The following is a 25661-nucleotide window of genomic DNA, read 5'->3' as shown; positions in this document are numbered from 1 at the left end:
AGGGCGCGGGGACTCAGAATCAGACCTGCCCATATCCTGGGGGCTTTCACTGCCGCAGGCTGCTTGCTGCTTTGAGGACGCCTCGCCCACCCAGGGGAGAACCCTCAGCCGCCCGGCCCCGGGCTGCCCGCCTGATGGGCCTCACGCAGGAGGCAGCCCGACCCCTGCCCTGCGCGTGGCAGAGCCCCAGGAGCAGTAAGGCCTGGCTCCAGGCCGGAGACCCGGCTGGGTGGTCCCCCACGGGCTGCAGGGTTGAGCCGCCCCCTCCAGACCCCTCCCGCCAACGCATTCCTGGCGCCCGGGCCCCTCCCCCGGCTCCGGGGCCTCCCAGCCCCCTCCCCCGCCGGCCCAGCCTGAGCCTGAATCTGCTTCTGATTCCGGCTGTGCCGACCAGGCCCCCTCCCCTCTTCTCCCTCCTCCCGGCCGGGCAGCCCCGCCCCCGGCTGGGCCCAGGCCTGCGCCTGCTGCGCCCCCCACCCCCTCTTGGCACAGCTCGTCCGCCCTCACTGCAGCCGGGAGGAGGCGGCGGCCCCGGGCGCCCCAGGCCCCGCCCGCCCACGGCCCTTCCCGGGAGGCCGGGAGACCTGCTCGGCCCGGCCCTCGGTGGGTGAGTGCGAGCGCAGGGCAGCGGGTGGGGCCTCCGCGGGCGGAGGCACCGGGAGCGGGGGCGCAGCCTGTCATCGCCGCGGGCCCAGCGGGAGGACGCGCCAACATCCCCGCTGCTGCGCTCGGCCCGGGGCGCGCCCGCCGCCGCTCCCACCTCTGCGCCCGGGCTGGGGCCGCCCGGGGGCTTTGCACGCTCGGCACTGCGAGGCCGGCGGGCAGCGTCGTGGGACCCTGGCCGGCTGGCGCGCTCGCGGCGGCTCCGGCCATGCCCGGCTGGCCGTGGGGGCTGCTGCTGACCGTGGGCACGCTCTCGGCCGCGCTGAGCTCGGGGCCGCCGGCGTCCGCCGACCCCTGCCACGACGAGGGCGGCGCGCCCCGCGGCTGCGTGCCGGGCCTGGTGAACGCAGCCCTGGGCCGAGAGGCGCTGGCGTCCAGCACGTGCGGGCGTCCGGCCACTCGGGCCTGCGACGCCTCGGACCCGCGGCGGGCGCACCCCGCGGCGCTCCTGACCTCGCCAGGGGGCTCGGCAAGCCCCCTGTGCTGGCGCTCGGACGCGCTGACGCAGGCCCCCTTCAACGTGACCCTCACCGTGCCCCTGGGCAAGGCTTTCGAGCTGGTGTTCGTGAGCTTGCGCTTCTGTTCGGCTCCGCCAGCCTCCCTGGCCCTTCTCAAGTCGCAGGACCACGGCCGCAGCTGGGCCCCCCTGGGCTTCTTCTCTTCCCACTGTGGCCTGGACTACGGCCGGCCGCCTGCCGCCGCCCGCGGCCCTGCTGGCCCTGGGCCTGAAGCCCTGTGCTTCCCTGCACCCCAGGTGCAGCCCGATGGGGGTGGCCTCCTGGCCTTCAGCGTGCAGGACGGCAGCCCGGCAGGCCTGGACCTGGACAGCAGTCCCGTGCTGCAGGACTGGGTGACGGCTACCGACATCCGAGTGGTGCTCACAAGGCCTGCCAGGCCCGGGGACGCCGGGGACGTGGAGAGCACGGCGCCCTACTCCTACTCGGCCACCGAGCTGCAAGTGGGCGGCCGCTGCAAGTGCAACGGGCACGCCTCGCGCTGCCTGCTGGACGCCCAGGGCCACCTGACCTGTGACTGCCGGCACGGCACCGAGGGGCCCGACTGCGGCCGCTGCAAGCCCTTCTACTGCGACAGGCCGTGGCAGCGGGCCACAGCCCGGGAGGCCCACGCCTGCCTCGGTGAGGCCTTGGAGGGCGGCCTGGGGGATCTCGGACCGGGCCGGCCTGCCCCTGACCCGTGCCTCCCCACAGCTTGTTCCTGCAACGGTCACGCCCGCCGCTGCCGCTTCAACATGGAGCTGTACCGGCTCTCGGGCCGCCGCAGCGGGGGCGTCTGCCTGAACTGCCGGCACAACACCGCCGGCCGCCACTGCCACTACTGCCGGGAGGGCTTCTACCGCGACCCGGGCCGGGCCCTGAGCGACCGGCGCGCCTGCAGAGGTGAGCCTGCCACCGGCCACCCACACCCCCTGGTTTGCCTGAACCCCAGGCGGCTCCTGACCAGGTCCTGCCTGCCTCCGCCCTCAGCCTGTGACTGTCACCCGGTCGGTGCCGCTGGCAAAACCTGCAACCAGACCACAGGCCAGTGTCCCTGCAAGGACGGCGTCGCGGGCCTCACCTGCAACCGCTGTGCCCCCGGCTTCCAGCAGAGCCGCTCTCCGGTGGCACCCTGCGTCAGTGAGTGACCGCGCCCTGCCTCAGCCCCTTCCCGAGCCTGCAGCTCCCCCCGCGCCAGTATCACAGGTCCTTGTGCCGCCTTCTCCGCAGAGACTCCTGTCCCCGGCCCCACCCAAGAGAGCCGCCCCGTGGAGCCACAGGGTGAGTGGACACGGCACAGGGCCCCAGTCTGGGAGGAACCGGGCGGAGAGAGGTGGAGCGGGGGAGGGGGGAATCCGTGCCAGCCTTCGCCCACCCCTCCCCGCAGACTGCGACTCGCACTGCAGGCCTGCCCGCGGCAGCTACCGCATCAGCCTGCGCAAGTTCTGCCGCAAGGACTACGGTAGGCTGCCCCCCGGCCCGCCCCCCGCATCCCCTGACCCTCGCGGGGCACCACAGCCCGCGCGGCCCCCCGGGCTCCCCTCCTCCGGCGGCTGTCCCCGCGTCCCCCGGCGCTCCTACCGCGGGCCGCCCCGTCTGACTCCGCCCCTCCCGCCCTCCCCGCAGCGGTGCAGGTGGCGGTGAGCGCGCGCGGGGAGGCGCGCGGCGCGTGGACGCGCTTCCCAGTGGCCGTGCTCGCCGTGTTCCGGAGCGGCGAGGAGCGAGCGCGGCGCGGGAGCAGCGCGCTGTGGGTGCCGGCCCAGGACGCGGCCTGCGGCTGCCCGCACCTGCTACCGGGCCGTCGCTATCTGCTGCTGGGGGGCGGGCCGGGGGTCTCGGCCGGAGCCGGGGGGGGCCGGGGGCCCGGGCTCAGCGCCGCCCGCGGAAGCCTCGTGCTACCCTGGAGGGACGCGTGGACGCGGCGCCTGCGGAGGCTGCAACGGCGCGAGCGGCGGGGGCGCTGCCGGGCGGCCTGAGCCCGCGGGCCGCGCTGGGCCTGGGCGGGGCCCCGCTGCGCGCCGGGGCGCCCGTTCCGCCCCCGCTGTCGCGGGTCCCCGAGTCCCCACTCGTCACCGCCGGCGCTTCCCTGGGCCCCTAGGGGATGTGACAGACGCCGCGGCGACCCCGAAGGGCTGCGCGGGGGCTCCCTGGGCGGCCGAGACTCCCGAGCGCGCTTCGCGCACCCCCACGCCGTCTGCCGACCCCTCAGGGCCGAGGGCACACCCAGGGCCACTGGGGGCCAGCTCGCCCTCCCCCACGCACTGTGGTCCGACAGAGCGCGCGCTGGCCTCCCCGCAGGCGCCGTGGCCACCGACTGCGCTGCCCACTGCCCACGGCCCGCAGGGGGCGCTGCGGCGCCTCCTCCCGCCCACCAGGACCGCCGCCTCTGTCCAGCTGCCCACATCGGGTCCGCGCTCTGCCCACGACCCTGTGCCCAGCTGCCTCTGCCCGTGACCCTGACTCCAGTCTGGACCTCAGCCTGCAGGGCTCCTCCGCGCCTCCCTCCCCCCGAAGCCCCTGCGCCCCTTGTCCGCCAGATCGGGACCGGGCCGGGAGGCGCTCCGGAGGACGGCCATCCGAGCTCCCGGCCCTCGGACACCGCGGCCGCCGCCTCGGGCTCCCCGCGCGGGGCCCGGGGCTCCGCGGGCGCATGCTCCGGCCGCCGCCGCGCCTCAGCGCGCATGCCCAGAGCTGGGCCGGGCCGGGACCCGCGGGCGCGGCGGGGTGGGCAGCGCGGCGCGCGCTCGGCGGGGGCGGGGCCGCGCGCGCGCGTGCGCAGACAGCCGGGGCGCCGTCGTGCGGCGAGCGGAGCAGGCGGCGCGGCTCGCGGAGGTGGGTGTGCGGCGCGGTGCGGGGTGGAGAGGCCGGCGCCGGGCCGCTGGGCTGGGCGCGGCTGTCATCGCGAGGGGGTGGTGCCGGGGTCGCGGCGCGCGTCCCAGGCTGCGGGGCCTCTCCGCATTCGGGGTGCCCTGGCCTTGGCGCGAGTCGGGGGGCTCCGCCCCGGCCGCGGGGCGCGATGCGGGGGCCCTGGCGGCCGGCGGGCCCCGCAGGGCGAAGCGGAGGGGGCGTCGCGGGAGTCGGCTGTGTGTCGCCCTCTCCCGGGGCTCTTTCCACTCTCGCCCGGTCGGAAGTGCAGCAGATGTCCGCGCGGACCGGCCGCCCCTGTCGCCCGTTACCTGCCCCAGGGTGGCGCCTGGGGGGTCCCCCGCCCCGGAGCCCCTGCCGCCTCGCGCAGGTGCAGCTGCGGGGTAGAGCGGGCGGGGGCGCCACGGCCTGGTGAGCAGGCTCGGGTCACTGCCCCAACGCAGTTGTGCCCTGGGCCTCTGGTCAAGGCCGAAGGTTGGTCCGAGGACCCGCGGGGTGGTGCGCAGGGCCAGCCGGGCCGCTGGGGCCGTTGGATCTTCAGCCCGGGGTGTGGTCCCCCGTGCCCGCGGGCAGCTGGCGGGGAGGGGAGGGCCGCCCCGGGATTAGCAGGGCTGCGGCGCCGCTGCTCCGTGCCCGGCACACGTGCGCCGTGGCCGCACTTAAGGGACCCCGGCTGGTAGAGACCGACCCAGATCAGAGGAGACGGGGAGGCTTCACCCAGGGGGACCCCTCGGCCCCCCTCCGGCCTTTGCTGCCCCCGGCCTGGCGTGGCGGGGGGGGGTTCTGAGTGGTTTGAAAGGAGCCCCGGCGCGGTTGCCAGCAAGACGTGGACTGGTGCGGATCTCGGCGGGGTCGGGGTGACCTTGCCGCGTCGGCTGGGAGGGGCGAGCGTCTGGGGGTGCGGACATAATCTGGTAATCCGGCAGGCTCTGCGCAGCGGCGATTACATCCGGGCCCGGGTCTGCGTGTCCACCTGCAGGTGGGCTTTGGGCACCCGAGCCGCTCCGTCCTCCTCGCGGACGAGCCAGCCTCGGGCGACACACTTGAGTGTTTGCCGGAGTCTGGTTTAAGGTACATAACGACTTCGAGGCAGGCTGTAAACAAGCACTTAGCATTCCCCTTCAGTGTTCTCCCTGTCTGAGCCGCCAGCTGTGTGTGACACCCTGTGAACACGGAGAAGCCCCTGCCACCGAGGCAGCCGCGTCAAGTGTCGCCTTCCAAACCAAGATAAAATCAAAAAAAAGCCAGCCTGGGGCTTTGTGCTGAGAACCGGTGTGAGTTCATTATTCAGTGACGTCCTCTGTCCTCAGCCTGCGTGTTTTTGTCACGTGAACCGGCGCTGTGACGGCGCAGTGCCGCGCAGGATTTGGCCTCTGCCTGGAGCTTGCCGGGGCACAGGGGCGGGCGAGAGGAGCCCTCCGGGCCGGGGGCAGCGTGTGCAGTGACAACGGTGGCTTGGGGGGCCGCGGAAGAAGGCGTTAGGGAGCGGGGCTGACAGCGTTGACCCCAAGTGTGACTCGTGTTCTGAGTGGTGGCAAGCCGCCAAAGGAGCTTAGCTTTGTGAGTGACCTGGTCGCGGTGGGGGGCTGCCCGGGGCCACGGCGCCCCCAGACGTGTAAGGACGCAGGAGGGCAAGACGGCAGGACCAGGGGCTCCCGGGCGGGGGGAAGGGCGGGCGCTGGCGGGTTCCCCACTGCTCCCCACCCCCGGTCAGAGGTCGGAGGTCGGAGCTGCCAGCATCCAGGCAGCAGGTGGGCGTCCGTGGCCTGGAGCTGGGCCGTGGGTTGGGTCTTCCTGGGAGAGCCTGTGGACTGGCAACAACACCGAACCCGGCAGGCCCCGGGAGACGGCAGCAGGCCGGTCAGCAGGCCGACGGCTCTCGGGGTGGGGGGGGGAGAGGAGGGGCTGGGCCCTCCTGTCTGTCACAGACGGACTTTGCTTCTTGGGCTGAAGGGCGGGACTGGGCTGCCGCAGGTGTGCCTGGGGCCTCCTGTCTCACGTGCCCCTTCCCCCTTTGGGGCCCTGGGTTGGTGCCCCCAGGACGTCCTCCCCTGTGGGAGCGCAGGGCCTCACAGCAGGTGGACCTTGGGAGCATTGGCCCAGTGTGGGGCCCCGGCCGTGTTCCTCCCAGGGTGAGGAAAGGAGCCCGTGTGTCCCCATCCGGGCCGCCAAGCTTCTCCCCGTGTCTCCCGGGACAGGAGGTCCTGGTCCCAGGCCGTGCCTGGGCAGGGAAGTCCTCCCTGCATCTCCCCTGGGCGGCGCCTGCCGGTGGTCGCGCGGGTCTGACGGTGCCACGCACACTCCCGGGTACGGCTCTCCGGTGGGCGACTGCTGCCGGTGGAAGCCCTGGACTGCGTGGAGCGCGTGGCCTGTCCTGTCGCGCTCCCCCTGCCCTCCCCGGCCAGGCCCCTCCTGACAAGGGTCCCCCCGCCCCCGTCCCGGCACACCCGCGGGTGGCAGAGGGCCGAGGCTCGGGTGGGGCTCCTGCTCTCGGCACACGGGGGCGCCGTCCTTTCTCGGGTCCTCTGGTCCTTGGAGCCTGCAGGGCTGCGCTGACTCTGAGCCAAGTGGCCCCGGACGCCCAGCGGGCCCTGCCCTCCGTGCTGTCCCGAGGAGCCGGGGCCCCCACGCTGTGGGACCCCGCTGAGCCAGTCTCCTCGTGGGCCAGGGCCCGGCGCTTGCCAGTTGTAGCACCCACGCCTGAATCGGCATGATCGGTACCCCTGGCCCGAGGCAGGACTCACGGGAGCTGGGCGGGGCCTCGCACTCGGCACGCTGGCATGCAGGAAGCGTGGCTTGGATGCCTCCTGCAGTGGTGGGGTGCGCGTGACTGGGTGTGGGCGGCTCTCAGCACGAGAGTCTGAAGGCGCTGGCCCAGGGCCTCCTGGGGGCAGAGCGCACTCCTGCCCGGGCTGTCGTTCGGAGCTGCGGCCGGCAAGGCCTCCTGAGCCCAGAGAGAGAGATCCTGCAGCCCGGCCTGCGAGGCCGAGACGGCGCCGCGTGGCTCTGGAGACCTGCCTCTGAACCGGCAGGCGGGCCCGCCCCCGGCCCTGGAGCCGTGACTAACACTTGTCGCACCTGGCACGTGCCCGCCTTTGTCTGCCCGGCACGGGCCCACTATCAGGTTTCCCGCAGCCGGCCGCGCGGGCGTCGCTGTGGAATGCCGGCACCGCTGATGCTCTGCGTGGCGCTCCCCGTGCCTGCTCGGCCTTCAGAATTAAGTTTCCCCCTCCGGCCCGAGTGGTTTGCCGTCGTCCTTGGTGTGTGCCTGTTTCCTGGCTCTGGGTTCCTCCTCCCTGGGGCGTACAGGGTGCTGAGCTGGGCAGATGAGCAGGCCACTGCCCCGGGTCCTGGAGGCGGAAATGGATTGGCGGGCTCAGCCCTGCCCCGGGGGCAGGGGCGGGGAGGGACAGGCCATCCCTCTGAGTGGAGCGTGGCCACTGCCCTGGGCACCGGCAGGAGAGGCGGGTCCAGGGAGGATCGTAGGTGGGGAGTCTGCGCCGAGTGCCGTCGCCGAAGCACTCGGGAGGCACTCTGGGCAGCGGCTGTAGGGGCCGGGCCATCCGCACCAGACGGTGCTGGCCAGGAAGAGGGTGGACCCTTGCATGTCCCAGAGGACCTGGCCGGGAGCAGCAGAACTGCGAGAGGTGAGGTGTGTGCGGGTGGGCAGCCTCGTGCTTGGTAGGCGAGGGCCCCAGGGTGTCCTGGGGAGAGGCAGCCGGGGTGGAGGGGGCCGGCGCTCCCGCCAGCAGCTGCCGTCAGAGCCGGGGAGGAATCTCGGGTTTCTGTCCCGCCGGGTTCGAGGCTGGCATGTGCAGCGGAGAGCCTAGGTCCCCAGGAAGTGAGAGCCAGCACCGGGAGGGGCATCAGGCCAGGCCCACGGCTGCGCTGGTCACACAGAGGGCCGGCCAGGCCCACGGCTGCGCTGGTCACACAGAGGGCCGGCCAGGCCCACGGCTGCGCTGGTCACACAGAGGGCCGGCCAGGCCCACGGCTGCGCTGGTCACACAGAGGGCCGGCCAGGCCCGTGGCTGCGCTGGTCACACAGAGGGCTGGCCCGAGAGGAGGTGCTTCCCGGCAGCCCCCTTCCCCCGAGGGGAGTGGAAGGGTGAAGCCGTGAGCCGTGAGCCGGCACCGGGAACTGGAGAGGGTGCTGGCAGGTGGGCCAGGGAGGCCTGCCAGGCGGCGGCGGCTCACGAGCTGGCACCAGCAGGCCCGCGGCGTGATTCCTCCCCGCCCAGGCTGCCGTCTGGTGCTTCAGCCTGGCTTCCTCTGCTGGTGGCTGAGGTGGGAGGAGGGGCAGAGTAGGAGCTGAGGCTGGGCTGGGCTGGGAGGCGGTCCCTGGGCCCCACGTGGCGGGGGGAGTTTTGCCCCCTGAACTCAGGGGCCGGGTTCCTGGGCTGCCACACTGTACATAAAGAGGTGGGAAGTGGAGCCAGGCTCCCCGGTGATGGCAGCACGGCGAGGAAGGCAGGTGCCGGCGGAGGGGGCCGGCGCTCCGACAAGTCCCAGAGGAGGGGAGGGGGGGGCAGCAGGTGAGCTCGGGAAGCCTGGCGGCCGTGGCCACCCCGGTTAGTGACACCGCCGCCAGCCGGCCACGTGGCCAGAATCTGCTGCCTTCCTAGACGGCAGTGGCCCCAGGCAGTGGGGTCAGGAGGGGGCAGGTCTCCAGAGGAGTGTCCCCAGACTGGTCCTTGGGGTCTGTGCACGGGAGAGCGCCAGCCTGCGCCCAGGCCCCTTCCCCGCACCGTGTCCCTGGCCGAGTTTCTGACAGCTGCCCGCTGTGTGCCCGACAGATCTTCGTTCGAGGAAAGCCAGGTGGTGCCTCTGTGTGCACTACCCTGATGGCCCCTCAGGGGTCCGAGGCCCTCATACTTGCCCCTCTGTGTGGGGCAGTTGGGTGCCTGTGGTCCCTGGAACCCACGTCTCCCTCTCTGCCCGTGCAGCCACCTCCAAGGGGCTTCCGGAACCTGCACAGCTCCCCCGAGTGTGGCGTGCGCCCTCACGCGTCCCAGCCCTGCCGCCCGGGGTCTTCCCGGCATTGCTCTGTGCCCAGCTCAGTGCCGGGGCCCAGCAGGTGCTTTGGAGAACGGTGGATGCCACTGGGAGGACGGAGGGGGCCGGTGGCCCGGGCTGCGCTGACCTGTTGTTCCCGGGCTGAGGCCTGGGGGTGGGGGCCGAGCGTCCCCTGACCTTGTCTGTGGCCCTGGCAGATTCCTGGCAGGTGGGATTCAGCAATTCCTGACCGACCCTACCCCCATAGGAGTCAGACCCCGTCAGACCTGGGAGGAAGGTCCCTGGCCCGGGAGGGTGACTTACCTGAGTGCTGGTTTCCACCCCCAGCCCTCCACCTGAACGTCCAGCGACACTCAGCTGGCCAGCCATGCCCACCCCGTCCTCCCCACCTGGCCCTCTGCCCGGCGTCCCCGCATGGGCTCGCTGCTCGTCCCAGAGGCACTGGGCGGCGAGGGACTGCAGCTGGCTTGTCCGTGGGACGTCTCCTCCCCACACCCCCAGCGTTCAGCAAAGCAGGGGCTGCCGTGGGGGGCGAGGGGTGTTGAGCCCCGTCAGGGCACGCACGTGGCTCCGGCGCCTGGGACGCCCCGCTCCCCACGGGCCCCTCGCGCTGCCTGGCTCAGAGTGGAGCTGAGCCTGAGCCCTGTTGTCGCCCTTCCTGGGCCAGGGCGGGTGTGGCCGTTGAGCCGGAGCTGGCCAAGGAGTCCCTGGTGTGCCAGGCTCCCGTGGCTGGGGCTGCCTCGCCCACGGGGCCACAGATGGCCTTCAGGTGGCGTCAGATGTGTGCCGGACCCTCCGTGCCACCGGCGTCACCGCTGGCTTGCCCGCTCTGCCCTGAGCTAGCGCTGCCTGACACCGCAGGGTGGAGCTCCCTGGGCATTGGTGCCCCCACCCCAGCAGAATCCTTGAGCGGCTTGGGCACCGCCTCCACTGGGCGGAGTCCACCCCATGCACTTGTGGGCACACCCCACCTTCCGTGACCTCCAGGCACAGCCTGGCCCTGGCGCTCTGCCCTCCCCCTCCAAGGCCAGCTTCTGCGTGGACTCTCCTCTGGCCTTCGTGTGGGGCGCCCCCACCCTGGGCACCCCCTGCCCCTTCCTGCCTCTCCTGCTGTGCTCACGGGGGTGCCCTGTCTCCACCCTGCACCAGGCCGCTCCTGGTACTTGGGGTCCCCCTGCCCGTCCGCACACCCTTCCTGCTGGTGATCCGTCTGCTCTTTGCGCCGTCTTACCCAGAGGAGGCACCGCTGTGGGGTGGGTCGGAGTCTGGGGCTCAGGGGCCGTGGTCAAGTGCCGGGATCCCATTCCTTGGGACGCGCACCCCAGGAGGGGCACCCAGGAAGGAGCTGAGCCGGCTGCAGAGGGGACCCTGGGGCTCAGCTGCGGCCCCGTTTCTGTCCCCTGGGACAGTTTGTCTTCACATCCGGCCGCTTGTGTGGGAAAAGCACCCTCCCGCCGGGGAGGTGAGAGGCACAGGGACCGGCGACTCAGGCCTGGAGCAGAGTCCTGGGGCTCCGAGCCTGCTGGGGGCGCGCAGGGCAGGGCTGAGCGTGGGCGGCCCCGGGCATCCAGTGTCCTCGCCTTAGGGAGAGCAGACGTGCACGCGCACACGCGCACACACACGTGCACGTGCACACGCATGCACACACATGCCCAGCCGTCACCAGCGTCACCCAAGCTGGAAGGGGAAGCCCACCACAGGGGTGGGCGCTGGCCCTGGGCGTCTCCCAGCCTGCTGTCCGCTCTCCTCCCCACAGACCCCATGGAGTGAAGCCCCCAGGCTCAGGGGAGTGTGGACCCCTGCCCGCCAGCCCTGGCGCCTTCCTCGGGCCGCTGTGGGAGAAGACCCCGGAGCCTGTGGTCTGCAGCCTCACCCTTGGCAGGGCCGGCACTGGGCGAGGGACAGCAGTGTCGCCCAGCACAGGGAGAGAACGCTCGGGAGAAACGGCAGTCGCTCGTTTCCGCCGCTGGCTTTCCTTGTTTTTAAGACGTGCGTAGGATTCCCCGACGGGGGCAGAGGGCTGATAAGTGCGGAGACGGGAGAGACTGAGGCCACTGCGGGAGGCCGTGAGCATCGGGTGCTGTTGCTGGAACGCACACGCGGGGCCCCGTGCCCACCCTGGCCTCCGGTGGCTGCACCCCCCACGGCTGGCGCGGCGTTGGCCCCGGGTCTGTCACCCCAGCTGTCGCTGTGCATCAGCTGGTGCCCGGCCGGCTGAATGCCCTTGGTGGGGGCGTGGTCCTCACGGAGCATCAGGTGGAGCCCGCGCCCCAGGCCCACGGCGCTGGCGCTGCCGCTCGGCCTCGCGTCCCCGACCCCAGGGCCTTTGCCTGCGCCCCCCTCCTCGGTCCTGCTCGGCTGTTCGGCTCAGAGGCCATCTCCCAGGAGAGGCCACCCGGGGGTCCTCAATAAAGGCGCCCTGGCCCCCCGATGCTGTGTGGGGCCCCCAGCGTCTGGAGTCGCCAGCAGCGGGATCTGCAGGCTATACAGGAAGTGGGGACACGGGACGCCCACTGCTTCCTGTTTAAACGTCCACATCCAGGGCGCTGCAGGCGCCGCCCCTCCCCCGCCGTGAACTGGGCTCGGAAAGTGGTTTCCTGGGAGGACCGTCCTCGCTGGCGTCTGCCCAGGCTGCCCTGCGGGGAGCGGGAGGCCCGACCCAGGAGCCCCCGGGCTGCTGCAGGGGCTCAGGCGCCTGGCGGCGGCCACGCCACACTCCACACACACACACACGCTCGCACGCACATGGACACCCATGCACATGGACACACGCACGGACACCCACGCACGCACACACATGGACACCCACGCACATGCGCACATGGACACACACACGGACACACACATGCACACATGGACACCCATGCACACACACGTGGACACACATGAGTGCATGCACACACATGGACACCCACGCACACGCGCACAGCACACACATGCACACACACATGGACACATGCACACACACATGGACACGCACGCACACACATGGACACCCACGCACATGCACACATGGACACGCACGGACACACACATGCACACACATGGACACCCATGCACATACACGTGGACACACGCACATGGACACACATGAGCGCACGCACACACATGGACACCCACGCGCACAGCACACACATGGACTCACATGCACACCCACACACACACATGGACACCCATGCACACACACATGGACACGCACGCACATGGACACCCACACACATGCGCACATGGACACACACACGGACACACGCACGCACACACATGGACACCCATGCACACACGCACACACATGGACACACGCACGTGGACACACATGAGCACACACACACATGGACACCCATGCACACACGGACACATGCACGCCCACGCACACACATGGACACACACACGCACACACATGGCGCACACACACGAGGCCGCCGCGGGCTGAGGCAGGGGCACAGCTGCCCAGTCTGGGGAGCAGGAGGCGGAGCCGGACTTGGACTGAGTCCGGCTGACTCATGCGACCCTGGTTCCTGCCTCCCGGCCCCTGGGCAGGACACGGAAGCGGCTGCCCGGGGCAGGGTGCCTGGGGGAAGCCGGCGAGGCCTTGCTCACAGGAGGCAGGCAGGTGGGCTCGTTCAGCGGGCAGCCCGCCTGGAGGGTGGGCCCACTCAGCGGGCAGCCTGACCGGAGGGTGGGTCCACTCAGCGGGCAGCCTGACCGGAGGGGGGGCCCACTCAGCGGCAGCCCGCCTGGAGGGCCGGCCCTGCCCCCTTTGCGTCCCCGTCCCAGGAGCCGGGTTTGTTGTGCGTGCCGGGCTGAGGGACAGGTGAACCTGGAGTTTTGCTCTGTCACTGGATCGTGTTTGACCCCCATAACTGTGCGTTCGTACAACCCTCACGTAGTAATAAAAACTTTTAAATCAAGGAAGCCACTCTGGGCCTGGTTGGTTGGGCTTTTTTGCTTTTTATTTTCTAGTTTATTTATTTGAAAGAGAAAGAGAGGCCCCCCCCCCATCTGCTGGTCCACGCCCCAGTGCCGTTCAATCAGCTCAGGCCTCCCAGCGGGGCGGAGGGACCCAGGGGCCCGTCCCCCCACTGCCTCCCGGAGTCTGCGCAGGGGCTGGAGTGGGGGGTGAGCCCAGGCAGGGACCCGGGGGGGGGGTGAACCCAGGCAGGATCCCAGGGGTGGGGGGTAAGCCCAGGCAGGGACCCAGGGGTGGGGGGTGAACACAGGCAGGAACCAGGGGTGGGGGGTGAGCCCAGGCAGGGACCCAGGGGTGGGGGGTGAGCCCAGGCAGGATCCCAGGGGCCTCTCCCCACCGCTGCCTCCCAGGGTCTGCACAGGGGCTGGAGTGGGGGTGAGCCCAGGCAGGGACCCAGGGGTGGGGGGTGAGCCCAGGCAGGGACCCAGGGGTGGGGGGTGAGCCCAGGCAGGATCCCAGGGGCCTCTCCCCACCACTGCCTCCCGGGGTCTGCACAGGGGCTGGAGCGGCTCCGACCTGGGAGCCACACCTCTACTGCTGGGCTCCATGCTGACCTGGAGGTCCTCACAGCCCTGGCTACCCACCCAGAAGCAGCAGGCTCTCTGTTTGGGACAGAGGAAGGGGGCTCCTTCTCGGTCTCCGGCTTGGTCCTCGCCCTGGGTCCCTCTGGATCCCGTGTGTCCCTGACCCCCGGGCCTGCTGCTCCCTGCGGGGACTTCGCACCCGGGGTGTGGTCGTAACACTCAGGGCGGCTGGGCGGGGGCTGGCGCTCCTGGAAAGGAGCCGGCTCTGCTCCCTCTGCGGTCGTACTGGGGGTCAGTAGCAGTGGACACACGCGTGGGAGACCTGCAGCGTGGCCAGGGCGACGGCGACCCCACTGCCTCCTGGCCCAGGACAAAGCAGACTTACCAGGGGCCCCGCGGGGCTCCTCCCCCTGGGGAGCAGGGGCCGGCCTGGCCGCGGGCTTGCCCAGGGGCACACGTTGAGGTCGGCTCCCTGTGACTCTCAGAAGGCCTTGTTGTAGTTCAGGTTTCCCGTAGGGTAGCCCCGTGAAGGCAGGCTCCGTGGGTTTATGCCTGAAAACATTGAAAGCAAGAACTCAGATTTTTAAAGCCGGCGCCGCGGCTCACTAGGCTAATCCTCTGCCTTGCGGCGCCGGCACACCGGGTTCTAGTCCCGGTCGGGGCGCCGGATTCTGTCCCGGTTGCCCCTCTTCCAGACCAGCTCTCTGCTGTGGCCAGGGAGTGCAGTGGAGGATGGCCCAGGTGCTTGGGCCCTGCACCCCATGGGAGACCAGGAGAAGCACCTGGCTCCTGCCATCGGATCGGCGCGGTGCGCTGGTTGCAGCGCGCTGGCCGCGGCAGCCATTGGAGGGTGAACCAACAGCAAAGGAAGACCTTTCTCTCTGTCTCTCTCTCTCACTGTCCACTCTGCCTGTCAAAAAAAAAAAATTCAGATTTTAAAAAAATACTTATTTAATTATATTTGAAAGGCAGAGTTAGAGAGAGGGAGAGAGAGAGAGATCTTCCATCTGCTGGTTCACTCCCCAAATGGCTTCAAAGGCGGAGCTGGGCCAGTCAGAAGCCAGGCGCTTATTTGGGTCTCCCACATGGGTGCAGGGGCCCAAGGACTTGGGCATCTTCCACTCCTTTCCCAGGCCATAACAGGGAGCTGGATCGGAAGTGGAGCAGTCGAGACTCGAACCGCGCCCATATGGGATGCTGGCACTGCAGGCGGCGGCCTTACCCGCTGAGCCACAGCGCCGGCCCCGGGACTCAGAGACTTGAACTATTTGCGTAGCAGCCTTGCTCACAGCAGCCGAGAGGCAGAAGCCGCGTGCGTGTCTGCGCAGAGACTACAGCCAGAGCGTGGTCTGTCCACGCAGCCGGGGTTAGCGTCCAGCAGGAAGGGATCCCGACACGGCCGCAGCAGTGAGGGCTCCGTGCTCAGGGAGGCAGCGCGGGGAAGGGACAGGCGCTGTGCGCCGCTCCCCGGGGCTGCCGTGCAGGGCCGGCAGGGGCCGAGCCGCCCGGAACGGTTCACGTGCAGGACTCCCGTCACGGGGACTTGCCGTCCACAGACCTCAGCGGCCGGGTGCGTGCTGGAAGCAGATGGTGCTTCTCTTGTCTGTCTGTAAGACTTGTTTATCTTGCCAGGCAGAGAGACACAGAAAGGGAATTATCTTTGACCGGCTGGTTCCCTCCCCACGGGCCCCCAATAGCCAGGAGTTCCTGGAGCCAGGAGCTCCACCTGGTCTCACACGTGTGGCGGGGGCTCCACCCGGTCTCACACGCGTGGCCGGAATTCCAGCCAGGTCTCACGCGTGGCGGGGGCTCCACCTGGTCTCACATGCGTGGCGGGGGCTCCACCTGGTCTCACACGTGTGGCCGGAATTCCAGCCAGGTCTCACGCGTGTGGCAGGGGTTCCAGCCAGGTCTCACGTGTGTGGCAGGAGCTCCACCCGGTCTCACACGCGTGGCAGGAGCTCCACCCAGTCTCACGCGTGTGGCGGGGGCTCCACCCGGTCTCACGCATGGCAGGAGCTCCACCCGGTCTCACGTGTGGCGGGGGCTCCACCCGGTCTCACGCGTGTGGCGGGGGCTCCACCCGGTCTCACGCGTGTGGCGGGGGCTCCACCTGGTCTCACGCGTGTGGCGGGGGCTCCAGCCGGTCTCACGTGTGTGGCGGGAGCTCTACCCGGTCTCACGTATGTGGCGGGGGCTCCACCTGGTCTTACACATGTGGCGGGGGCTCCACCTGGTCTCACGCGTGGCGGGGGCTCCAGCCGGTCTCACGCGTGGCGGGGGCTCAGGTACTTGGGCCGTCTTCTGCTGCCTCCCGGTGCGTCAGCAGGGAGCTGGCTCAGAGTGGGCGGTGATGTGGGATGTGGAGCCCCGGGCAGCGGCTTAACTGGCAGCGCCGCAGGTAGACGGGAGAGTGGGGCTGGAGGGGGCCATTTTAGCAGAATCCATACATCCCTTATGTAACGAATTTTTTGCAGATTTCTGTAATTGTAATTTTTTATTCGGTTATTTTTTTAAAATGTATTCATTTATTTATCTAAAAGGCAGAGTTAGAGAGAGAGAGAGAGAGACAGAGACAGACAGAGAGAATCTTCCATCTGCCAGTTCACTCCCCAAATGATTGCAATGGCCAGGGCTGGGCCAGGCCGAAGCCAGGAGCCTGGAGCTCCGTCTGGGCCTCCCATGTGGGTGCAGGGGCCCAGCGCTTGGGCCATCTTTCGCTGCCATCCCAGGTGCATTAGCAGGGAGCTGGATTGGAGCAGCTGGTGCCCAGGTGGGAGGCTGGAGCTGCAGGCAGGGGCTTTGCCCGCTACACCCCAGCCCCCCCCCTTAGTATTTATAGTAGCTCGGTCTTCCCTAGTTTTGGTGAATGTTCTAGATGCCAGAGAGGCCGGGACAGTGTGGTCCAAAACTCACTGAGGCAGTCCTGCCGTGTCTCAGGACACGTGGCATCGCAGGTGGGAAGGCTGTGTGGTGTGCAGCTGTGCCCGGGACAGCGGCCCCAGCCGAGGCAGGTGGACGGCTGCTGTGTCTGGACCTCACTGTCCCCGTCCAGTGACCCTCACCCCGGCTCCGTGGCCCATCTCACCATTTCTTCTCTTGTCTTTTTGTAAAATTTGTTTATTTTAGTTGAGAGGCACAGTTACAGAGAGAAAGGGAGAGACAGAGAGAGGTCTTTGATCCACTGGTTCACTCCCCAAATGGCTGCCACAACCAGGGCTGGGCCAGGCCAAAGCCAGAAGCTTGGAATCCCATCTGGGCCTCCCACGTGGGTGCAGGGCCGAACCACTTGGGCCGTCTTCCGCTGCTTTCCCAGGCACATGAGCAGGGAGCTGGACCAGAAGTGGAGCAGCTGGGACTTGAGCCGGTGCCCATGTGGGATGCCGCACCGTGGCGCCGGCCCGGGGAGCTGCCCTGAGCCGGTTGTGCCTCGGAACCTGGGTGAGCCCTCCGGTAGCTTCCTGCGCAGCCGCGGTCCAGGACTCGGACGCCCGGGAGCGGTTGTGTATCTTGGATGAGGGGCCTTCTGTCGCTGCGTCGGAAGTTAACCGGGGCAACAGGTGCACTAAAAATGTCTTCTACCCCTCCAGGGTGCAGGATGGCAGGCAGGTGTACAGAAAGCCCTCGGCGAGGGTGCTGGACGACCTAGCCGGTCCCCACGGCCCCGCCCCCGGCAGCCCGGGGCCCTCCTGACCTGGCCACGCCGGGCGCTATGGACTCCCCCGGCTACAACTGCTTCGTGGACAGGGACAAGATGGACGCTGCCATCCAGGACCTGGGGCCCAAGGAGCTGAGCTGCACGGAGCTGCAGGAGCTGAAGCAGCTGGCACGCCAGGGCTACTGGGCCCAGAGCCACGCCCTGCGGGGCAAGGTGTACCAGCGCCTGATCCGGGACATCCCGTGCCGCACGGTCACGCCCGACGCCAGCGTCTACAGCGACATCGTGGGCAAGATCGTGGGCAAGCACAGCGGCAGCAGCCTGCCGCTGCCCGAGTTCGTGGACAACACGCAGGTGCCCAGCTACTGCCTGAACGCGCGGGGCGAGGGCGCCGTGCGCAAGATCCTGCTGTGCATCGCCAACCAGTTCCCCGACATCTCCTTCTGCCCGGCGCTGCCCGCCGTGGTGGCCCTGCTGCTGCACTACAGCCTGGACGAGGCCGAGTGCTTCGAGAAGGCCTGCCGCCTGCTGGCCTGCAACGACCCCGGCCGCAGGCTCATCGACCAGAGCTTCCTGGCCTTCGAGTCCTCCTGCATGACCTTCGGGGACCTGGTGAACAAGTACTGCCAGGCGGCGCACAGGCTCATGGTGGCCGTGTCTGAGGACGTGCTGCAGGTCTACGCCGACTGGCAGCGCTGGCTGTTCGGGGAGCTGCCCCTGAGCCACGTCGCCCGCGTCTTCGACGTCTTCCTGGTGGAAGGCTACAAGGTGCTGTACCGCGTGGCCCTGGCCATCCTCAAGTTCTTCCACAAGGCGCGGGCCGGGCAGCCGCTGGCGTCGGACAGCGTGAAGCAAGACATCCGGGCCTTCGCCAGGGACATCGCCAAGACCGTGTCCCCCGAGAGGCTGCTGGAGAAGGCCTTCGCCATCCGCCTCTTCTCCCGCAAGGAGATCCAGCTGCTGCAGCTGGCCAACGAGGCCGCGCTCAAGCAGAAGGGCATCACCGTCAAGCAGCAGAGGTGGGCGGGGCCCGGCGTGGGCCCACCGGCCCGGGCTGCTGTGGGTGGGAGAACCTGCAGAGCGGGGCGGGCCTTCTGGGTGCAGAAGAGGCCTTGGGAGCGAGGCCCCCGCCTGCCGTGGGAGCTCTGGCAGGGGCTGGGCTGGCGCCGAGCGTGGCTGCCGCGCGTGGCCCCTGCTCCGCCGCTGCAGCGAGGCCTCGTGGGGCAGCGGGGCGGGGACAGGTCCCCACGTGCCCAGACCGTCTCAGCAGCTGGCCCCGCGGCCTCCTGTGCCGGGCCGCAGGAGCAGGCGTCCGGGCGCCGTCACTGACCTCTCCTTGTCTGTTTTATTTTTCTTCCTCTCCGTGTCCTTGCTTCCTCCTGTTTCTCAGTGTGTCGCTTTCTAGAAGGTAGGTCAACCGCAGCCGCACGCCGGCCCCTCTGCCGGCTCGCTCCGTCCCCCTGCGCCCGGCCGACGCGCGCGTGCTGGCTTCCGCGGTGCCGCCTCAGCCTGTCTGTCTGTCCGTCTGTCCGCTTACCTGTGTCTGCTGGTGCTTGGCTGGCCCCGGCCCTCGACGTGCCAAAGCTGACTCACCTGTGCCCTGATTTCCCAGAAAAAAAAAAAAAAAAAAAAGACGCTTTTGTCCGCAGTAGGCTGGGCGCTGCCCCCTCTCAGTTACGGGTTGGGAGGTGGGCCCGCGCATGGCCGTACCCAGTTCCTCCCTGCCCGGCTGCCAGAAGTGGGCCGTCCAGCTGGCTGAGTACGAGACACGGTGCCCGGGGGGGCGGGCGGCCGGGCCGAGGCCAGCACAGGCTCTGAGCCCTGCCCGCGCTTCCCAGGCAGTTTGTGCACCTGGCCGTGCACGCGCAGAACTTCCGCTCGGAGATCGTCAGCGTGAAGGAGATGCGGGACATCTGGTCCTGGGTGCCCGAGCGCTTCGCCCTGTGCCAGCCGCTGCTGCTCTTCTCCTCGCTGCAGCATGGGTACAGCCTGACCAGGTAGCACCCCAGCCCTGCGGTCACCGGCCCTGCCTTCCCCGCCGCGTTGGCCGCAGGCCTCGCCGGGGTGGTGGTCCCCAGGTTTGGCAGGTGCACCCCCCCGGGCAGCCGGCCAGAGTGCTTCGGGCAGAGCTGGCCGTGTCCACAGGCCCACGAGCGTTTTGGCACAGCCGGAGCTGTTTCCACAGCCCCTGCCAGGGACGACAGCCAAGTGCTGGGCACCATGCTGGCCGCTGGCCGCTGGCTGCCCTGCCCCCCCCCCCCCCCGCCGTGCGTCTGGCTTCCTGGGCCAGGGACCTGTACCCCTGGTTCCTGCTTCCCTGTGGCCCTTGGCCGAGGCTCTGCCCACGGGGCCATCCGTGGTCGGCGGGGGGGGGGGTGGGGGTGGGGGCTGGGAAGGCCGAGAGCGGCCTGAGGAGCTCCCACGGGGCAGGCTTCCCGAGAGAGGCCGCGATCGTGGGCCCGGGCGGGGCCCGGCCGGCGCCGCCAGCCTGGCTGTGCTCTCGGCCCCAGGTTCTATCTGCAGTGTGACGGACACGAGCCCACCCTGCTGCTCATCAAGACCACACAGAAGGAGGTGAGCAGGGCCGGCCTGAGGCCCCCCGGGCTGGGGCCGGGCCAGGGGGTGGGCACGGGCGGCACGGAAAGCTCCTTCCTGGCCGAGACATGCCCGCCCAAGCCCGCCCCGGCCGCCACCGCCCCGAGCTCACACGGCAGCCCGGCTGCTTCTGCAGGTGTGCGGAGCGTACCTGTCCACAGACTGGAGCGAGAGAAATAAGTCCGGAGGCAAGCTGTGCTTCTTTGGGACTGGAGAGTGCTTCGTGTTCCGGGTAGGTGGGCGGGGTGTGGGCCCCGTGTCCCGCTCCCCGCTGCCCTGCAGGGAGACCTCCGCCCTTCCCCGGGACCCCCAGCCTCCTCACTCCCCGCTGCCCTGCAGGGAGACCTCCGCCCTTCCCCGGGGCCCCCAGCCTCCTCGCTCCCCGCTGCCCTGCAGGGAGACCTCTGCCCTTCCCTGGGACCCCCGGGGCCCCCAGCCTCCTCGCTCCCCGCTGCCCTGCGTGACTTGTGGGTGAGTGGGCCGTGTTTCGGGGGGCAGCAGGGGCCCAGGGGCTCACACTGCTCCCCTCAGCTGCAGCCCGAGGTGCAGCGCTACGAGTGGGTGGTCATCAAGCACCCGGAGCTGACCAAGCCGGCGCCCCTCACGCCCCCGGAGGCCGGCCCCGCCCCCTCCCAACTCGCCCACGGTGCCCCCTCGGACCCCGCGGACCGGCTCTCGCCCTTCCTGGCCACCCGGCACTTCAACCTGCCCTCCAAGACCGAGTCCATGTTCATGGCCGGAGGCAACGACTGCCTCATCGTCGGTGGGCACCTGCTGCCCTGCCGGGCTGGAGGGAGGCGGGGCGTGTGGGCGGCAGAGGGGTGGAGCAGGTCTGGGGGCTTGGAGGGCGTGAGAGGGGCTGAGTGCACTGGGCGCGGGGAGGGGCCGCTGAGCCACCCCCAGCGAGGGGCGGAGGGGCGGCTGCTGACCGGAGCGTCCCGCAGGGGGCGGGGGCGGCCAGGCCCTCTACATCGACGGGGACCTGAACCGGGGCCGCACGGGCCACTGTGACACTTTCAACAACCAGCCCCTCTGCTCCGAGAACTTCCTGGTCGCTGCTGTGGAAGCCTGGGGCTTCCAGGACCCCGACATCCAGTGAGGGGCCTGTTCTGCAGGTGACTGGGCGTGGCGGCAGGGGTGCGCTGGGGCGGGCACCACTGCCTCTCCTGGTCTGGCTTGGACTGGCCCAGGCTCCGCAGCCCTGCAGAGCACCTTCCTCCCCGGTGGGGCCTGGCTCTCCTGCATGAAGGCATCCTGTGTGCCAGGCCCTGGGCAAGGCCAAGCGCGGGCCTGTGCTGCCCCCTTGTGGTGCCACGTGGAGTTGCTCCCTCCCCAAGTCCTGAGGGAACGCAGGCTCCTGGCCACATCCCGCTGCCCCCTCCTCAGTGGGAAGCCCACCCGGCCAACCCAAGGGTCCTGGGGGCTGGGTTTCTGGCTGCAGTGGGGGGGGGTGTTTGTGCTCATCTGCGCCCTTCCACCCGGGGAGGGCCAGAGCCTGGGGGAGGGGCTGGGGGGTCATCACGCGTCCTTGTGTTTCTGCAGAACCAGAAGCCCCGTGACCCTGCTGTGCACCCACAGCCGCAGAGGTGTCCCGCGGAGTGGCCCGGGCTCCGTGTCCTGCCCCTGCCCAGAGAAGCCTGCACCCTCCGCCCTCACCCCGCGAGCTGCAGCCCCGTGCTGAGCTGCAGGGCCCTGTGGTTTCTGTGGGGGCCAGGTCTCCTTGTCGCTGCAGGGCCCCGGGCCCAGGGTCACGCTCGGACCCTGCAGTGTGGCCCTGCCCCCGCCTCCATCCGCCCCAGGCCCTGCCCCCTGGCTGCGTCCGCCTGAGTCTAAAGGTCTCACCAGGGCAGGCTGCCCACACTGCGGGGAGCACCCTGCCTGAGAACCCCCCAGCTTCCCTCAGCTGGTCCTGAGGGTCTGGGTGCCATGGCGGGGGGCTGGGCTCCACCCACGCCACGTGTGCCCGCCCTCCCCGTCACCGCACCTCTGCGTGGGGCCTCGGGAGAGAGGGTCCTGCCTGCCGCCCCTTCCTCTGAGCCCCCACAGCCACAGCCCTCACCTGGGCCGCCCCCTGTGGTGTGGTGTGCATTGACTGTGGACGTCTGAGTCTGGACCAGGCGGTGCCCCCTGCCAGCCCACGGCCGCGTCACCACTGGAACACTGAAGTCTGAAGAACGCAGGGTACGGAAGTCGACGGGTGCTGCCTGCTGGCCCGCTGAGACCCGGAGCTGGACGCTGCTGCCCTGGCCTCACCCAGGCCCCCTGGAGTCCAGCCTGGCCTACGGAAGCCGACGGGTGCTGCCTGCCGGCCCGCTGAGACCCAGAGCTGGGCGCTGCTGCCCTGGCCTCACCCAGGCCCCCTGGAGTCCAGCCTGGCCTACGGAAGCCGACGGGTGCTGCCTGCCGGCCCGCTGAGACCCGGAGCTGGGCGCCGCTGCCCCGGCCTCAGCCAGGCCCCCTGGAGTCCAGCCTGGATCAGCAGTCGCTACTTCGTGGTGATTTCTACGTCCTGTGTGAAGTTTTGTGCACCTGTGAAATATTAGCTGTCTTTATTATCTTTTTCTTTTCTATCAACCTAAAAGGTATGTGTAATTGTTATCCTTTTTAAAGAAGACATGTTTTGTCTGAAAGGCGGAGCGAGAGAGTGGAGAGGTGATCTACCCACGGGTCCACTCCCCAGCGGCCCCTGGCGGCAGGGGCCAGGAACGCAGCCCCTGTTTCCCATGGGGGCGGCAGGGACCCAGCTCCCCGGCCACCCCTGCTGCCTCCCAGGGTGCGCACGGAGGTTGGGTGAGGGCGGCCCGGCCGCTGCGCCCAGCACCGTCCCCGCCTTGATTCGTGTTCTCACCGTCGTCCTCGTGATCTGATACGAGGCAGAACTCGCTGTAGTGGTCTGGTCCCGGCTGCTCCGCTTCTGGTCCAGCTCCCTGCTGACGCCTGCAGAGGCAGCGCTGACGGCCCGAGTCCTGGGCCCCTGCACCCACGTCGGAGACCTGCATGGTCCGGCCCCTGGCCCCCGGCTCCGGCCTGGACCAGTGCTGTTCTGTGTGGCCCCTTGGCACGTGGGGAGTGAGTCAGTGGAAGGAAGACGTCTCCCTCTCTCCCTCACTCTGCCTTTCAAATAAATGAATCTTTTAAAAACAAGAAATTAGTCAAAGTTAGGAGAAATTGCATGAGTTACTGAGTTTATTTTAGAAAGACTGAATGTTTATTTTTTTAAATTAAGCCTAATTTAAGCCAGTTTACTAAGTTAAGTGAACTCAGCCGGCGCCGTGGCTCAATAGGCTAATCCTCCACCTTGCGGCGCCGGCACACCGGGTTCTAGTCCCGGTTGGGGCGCCGGATTCTGTCCCGGTTGCCCCTCTTCCAGGCCAGCTCTCTGCTATGGCCAGGGAGTGCAGTGGAGGATGGCCCAGGTGCTTGGGCCCTGCACCCCATGGGAGACCAGGAAAAGCACCTGGATCCTGGCTCCTGCCATCGGATCAGCGCGGTGCGCCGGCTGCAGCGGCGGCCATTGGAGGGTGAACCAACGGCAAAGGAAGACCTTTCTCTCTCTGTCTCTCTCTCTCACTGTCCACTCTGCCTGTCAAAAAAAAAAAAAAAAAAAATTAAGTTAAGTGAACTCATTAACGCAGAATCTATGCCTGTAGGGCTTCAGGAAACCAGGTTTGAACTCGGGGCGTTTCAGTGCGAGTCTCAGAGCCCCGGTTGCGGAGCTGCCCCCAGTTCTGCTGTTCCTGGGCACTCCCGCTTCGATGTCGCCCGGCTTCGGGCACCTGGAGACGAGGCCTCCGCGCCCGCCCGGCTCCGCCGGCCTGGAGCCTCTGTAGTCTCCTTGGGAAGAGGGAAGCGCAGGCCGGCCCTGGCGCCACGCCCCCTGCGCCGCTGGGGCCCATGGGCACTGCTTGCCCACTTCCTGCTGTGGCCTGGGAAGGCGGCAGAGGATGGCCCGAGTGCTCCGGCCCCTGCACCCCCATGGGAGACCAGGAAGAAGCTCCTGGCTCCTGGGACAGCCTGGCCCAGCCTGGCAGTGTGGCCATCTGGGGAGTGAACCAGTGGATGAAAGCCCTCTCTCGCTCTCTCTTTCTCTCTGTCTCTAACTCTGCCTTTCAACTAAATAAAAAATAAGTCTTGGGGCCGGCACTGTGGCACAGTGGGTAAAGCTGCTGCCTGCAGTGCCAGCATCCCATGTGGGCACCGGTTCAAGTCCCAGCTACCCTACTCCCGATCCAGCTCTCTGCTGTGGCCTGGAAAAGCAGTGGAGGATGGTCCAAGTCCTTGGGCTCCTGCACCCACGTGGGAGACCCGGAGGAGGCTCCTGGCTCCTGGCTTCGGATCGGCGTAGCTCCGGCCGTGGTGGCCATCTGGGGAGTGAACCAGCAGATGGAAGACGTCTCTGGCTCTGTCTCTGCCTCTCTGTAACTCTGCCTTTCAAATAAATAAATTTTAAAAAATACATTGGTTCACTTTAAAAAATAAATCTTTTTAAAAATAATAAGAAAAAAGGCATTTGGAACTGTAAAGAATTAGCTTCTGTCTGCTGGTTCGCCCGCCTGAGGCCAGCGGCAGCTGGGCCTGGGCCTCTGTGCGCCTCACGCGGGCGCCGGGCCGTGCGTTGCTGGGAAGCCGGGTCAGAAGTGGAGCGGCCGGCACTGGAGCCGGAGCTGTGCTTTCACACCGACGCCAGCGTCACCGCCTGCGGCACCGTCGTGCCAGTCCCTCGTTTGGGTTCTCGGTGTTTCTCTTCCACGGCTTGCATGTCCTGTTTGCACGGAGAAGTTGGCACATGAAGCAGGGGGACCAAGCAGGCCGCACAAGTAGCTTCCTGCCAATATCCCACAGCAAAATGTGAGTTTAAAAACAACAAAAAAAACCCGTTTCTGCTTTTTAATTTGAATGACAAAAGCAGATTCCACCTGCTGGTTCACTGCCCGAGCCCAGAGTAGCAGGCCGCAGCCGGGGTCTCAGTCCACGGCTCCCACGCGCCTCCCAGCAGGAGCGGGAACCAGGGGCGGAGCTGGGGGCGGTGCTGTCTGACAGCAGGCTGAGCCGCCGCCTGCTGCCATCCGGGCTGCTCCGCTTCCAGTCTAGCCCCTGCTGATGCACCTGGGAAGGCAGCAGAAGGGGGCCCAAGTGCTGGGCCCCGGCACGCACACGGGAGGCCTGGATGGAGTTCCAGGTTCCCGGCTTTGGCCTGGCCCCGTCTTGGTCACTGGCCACCTGGGGAGTGAACCAGCGGATGGAAGGTCCTTCTCTGTCTCTCCCTCTCTCTGTGACTGCCTTTCCAATAAATCAAAATAAATCTCAGACAGAGAGGTGTGGGCTGTTATCCCGGGCTTCTAGGACTTACTGTGCCGGTAAGCTTCCCCGAAACGGGGTTTTTAAATGTCCTAAAAGATTGATTTACTTATCTGAAAGGCAGAATGACAGAAATCTTCCACCCACTGGCTTACTCCCCAAATGGCTACCCCAGCCAGGGCCAGCCCGGGCCAAAGCCAGGAGGCAGGACTCTCCCACCTGGGCGGCAGGAACTCCCAGGCACGTTACAGGCAGCGGGTTGCAGGCGGAGGGCCGGGCTGGAACCAGCACTCCCGCGCAGGGTGTGGCCGTCCTGGGCGGCGGTGGCGCCAGCCCCGGGGTTTGTGAAATCATCCAGCCCGGAGGTTTCTGTGGTCTTCGTCGTGTCGGCGTCAAATCCTGCTAAGGACGCGGTGGCTCCCTCGTGCGCACGCTGGCTTCTCAGCACCACAGCAGGACCGGTGGGGCAAAGCCGGCGCACGCTGGCCGTGTGGACAGCTTCAGCCAGCATGCTGTCCGGCCCACAGGCCCATGCCCGGCGCAGGGCCACAGGGCTGGCCTCAGCGTGTGGAAGCTGCGCC

The 25661-nt window shown here is 68.6% G+C and overlaps 2 protein-coding genes across 5 annotated transcripts; both read left to right on the top strand.

Annotated features, from left to right (window-relative positions):
• The first annotated feature begins 343 nt into the window (after positions 1–343).
• On the top strand, positions 344–3134 carry NTN3 (netrin 3). Its single transcript, XM_017339584.3, has 6 exons — positions 344–1799; positions 1872–2060; positions 2148–2297; positions 2388–2438; positions 2545–2619; positions 2784–3134. Exons 1-6 carry the CDS (start codon positions 872–874, stop codon positions 3131–3133), a joined length of 1743 nt encoding a protein of 580 aa, XP_017195073.3. The 5' UTR covers positions 344–871; the 3' UTR covers position 3134.
• Positions 3135–3867: 733 nt separating this feature from the next.
• On the top strand, positions 3868–24238 carry TBC1D24 (TBC1 domain family member 24). Of its 4 annotated transcripts, none has more exons than XM_070064100.1 (9): positions 3868–3989; positions 17120–18206; positions 18578–18595; positions 19026–19184; positions 19698–19761; positions 19919–20014; positions 20314–20545; positions 20727–20897; positions 21325–24238. In XM_070064100.1, the coding sequence occupies exons 2-8, from the start codon at positions 17242–17244 to the stop codon at positions 20879–20881; spliced, it is 1689 nt and encodes a 562-aa protein (XP_069920201.1). In that variant the 5' UTR covers positions 3868–3989; positions 17120–17241; the 3' UTR covers positions 20882–20897; positions 21325–24238. The 4 variants fall into 4 exon arrangements, with proteins under 4 accessions (XP_069920201.1, XP_069920203.1, XP_069920204.1 ...); XM_070064101.1 differs by lacking the exon at positions 3868–3989 and adding an exon at positions 5950–7669; XM_070064102.1 differs by lacking the exon at positions 18578–18595.
• The last annotated feature ends 1423 nt before the right edge of the window (positions 24239–25661 follow it).

This window comes from Oryctolagus cuniculus, chromosome 19 (assembly GCF_964237555.1).
Source record: "Oryctolagus cuniculus chromosome 19, mOryCun1.1, whole genome shotgun sequence".
In the NCBI taxonomy this organism is placed as follows: domain Eukaryota; kingdom Metazoa; phylum Chordata; class Mammalia; order Lagomorpha; family Leporidae; genus Oryctolagus; species Oryctolagus cuniculus.
Note: the sequence above shows the minus strand (reverse complement) of the source record. Positions and strands in the feature narration are given on the sequence as shown.

What these genes read in the sequence shown, in the direction of transcription:
- TBC1D24 (XM_070064100.1), top strand. Translation starts at nt 17,242, where the DNA reads ATGGACTCCCCCGGCTACAACTGCTTCGTGGACAGGGACAAGATGGAC. An exon ending in TCAAGACCACACAGAAGGAG is followed by an intron (nt 19,762 to 19,918) that starts GTGAGCAGGGCC and finishes CTGCTTCTGCAG; the next exon opens with GTGTGCGGAGCGTACCTGTC. An exon ending in GAGAGTGCTTCGTGTTCCGG is followed by an intron (nt 20,015 to 20,313) that starts GTAGGTGGGCGG and finishes TGCTCCCCTCAG; the next exon opens with CTGCAGCCCGAGGTGCAGCG.
- NTN3 (XM_017339584.3), top strand. Translation starts at nt 872, where the DNA reads ATGCCCGGCTGGCCGTGGGGGCTGCTGCTGACCGTGGGCACGCTCTCG. An exon ending in GGAGGCCCACGCCTGCCTCG is followed by an intron (nt 1,800 to 1,871) that starts GTGAGGCCTTGG and finishes GCCTCCCCACAG; the next exon opens with CTTGTTCCTGCAACGGTCAC. An exon ending in GTTCTGCCGCAAGGACTACG is followed by an intron (nt 2,620 to 2,783) that starts GTAGGCTGCCCC and finishes CCCTCCCCGCAG; the next exon opens with CGGTGCAGGTGGCGGTGAGC.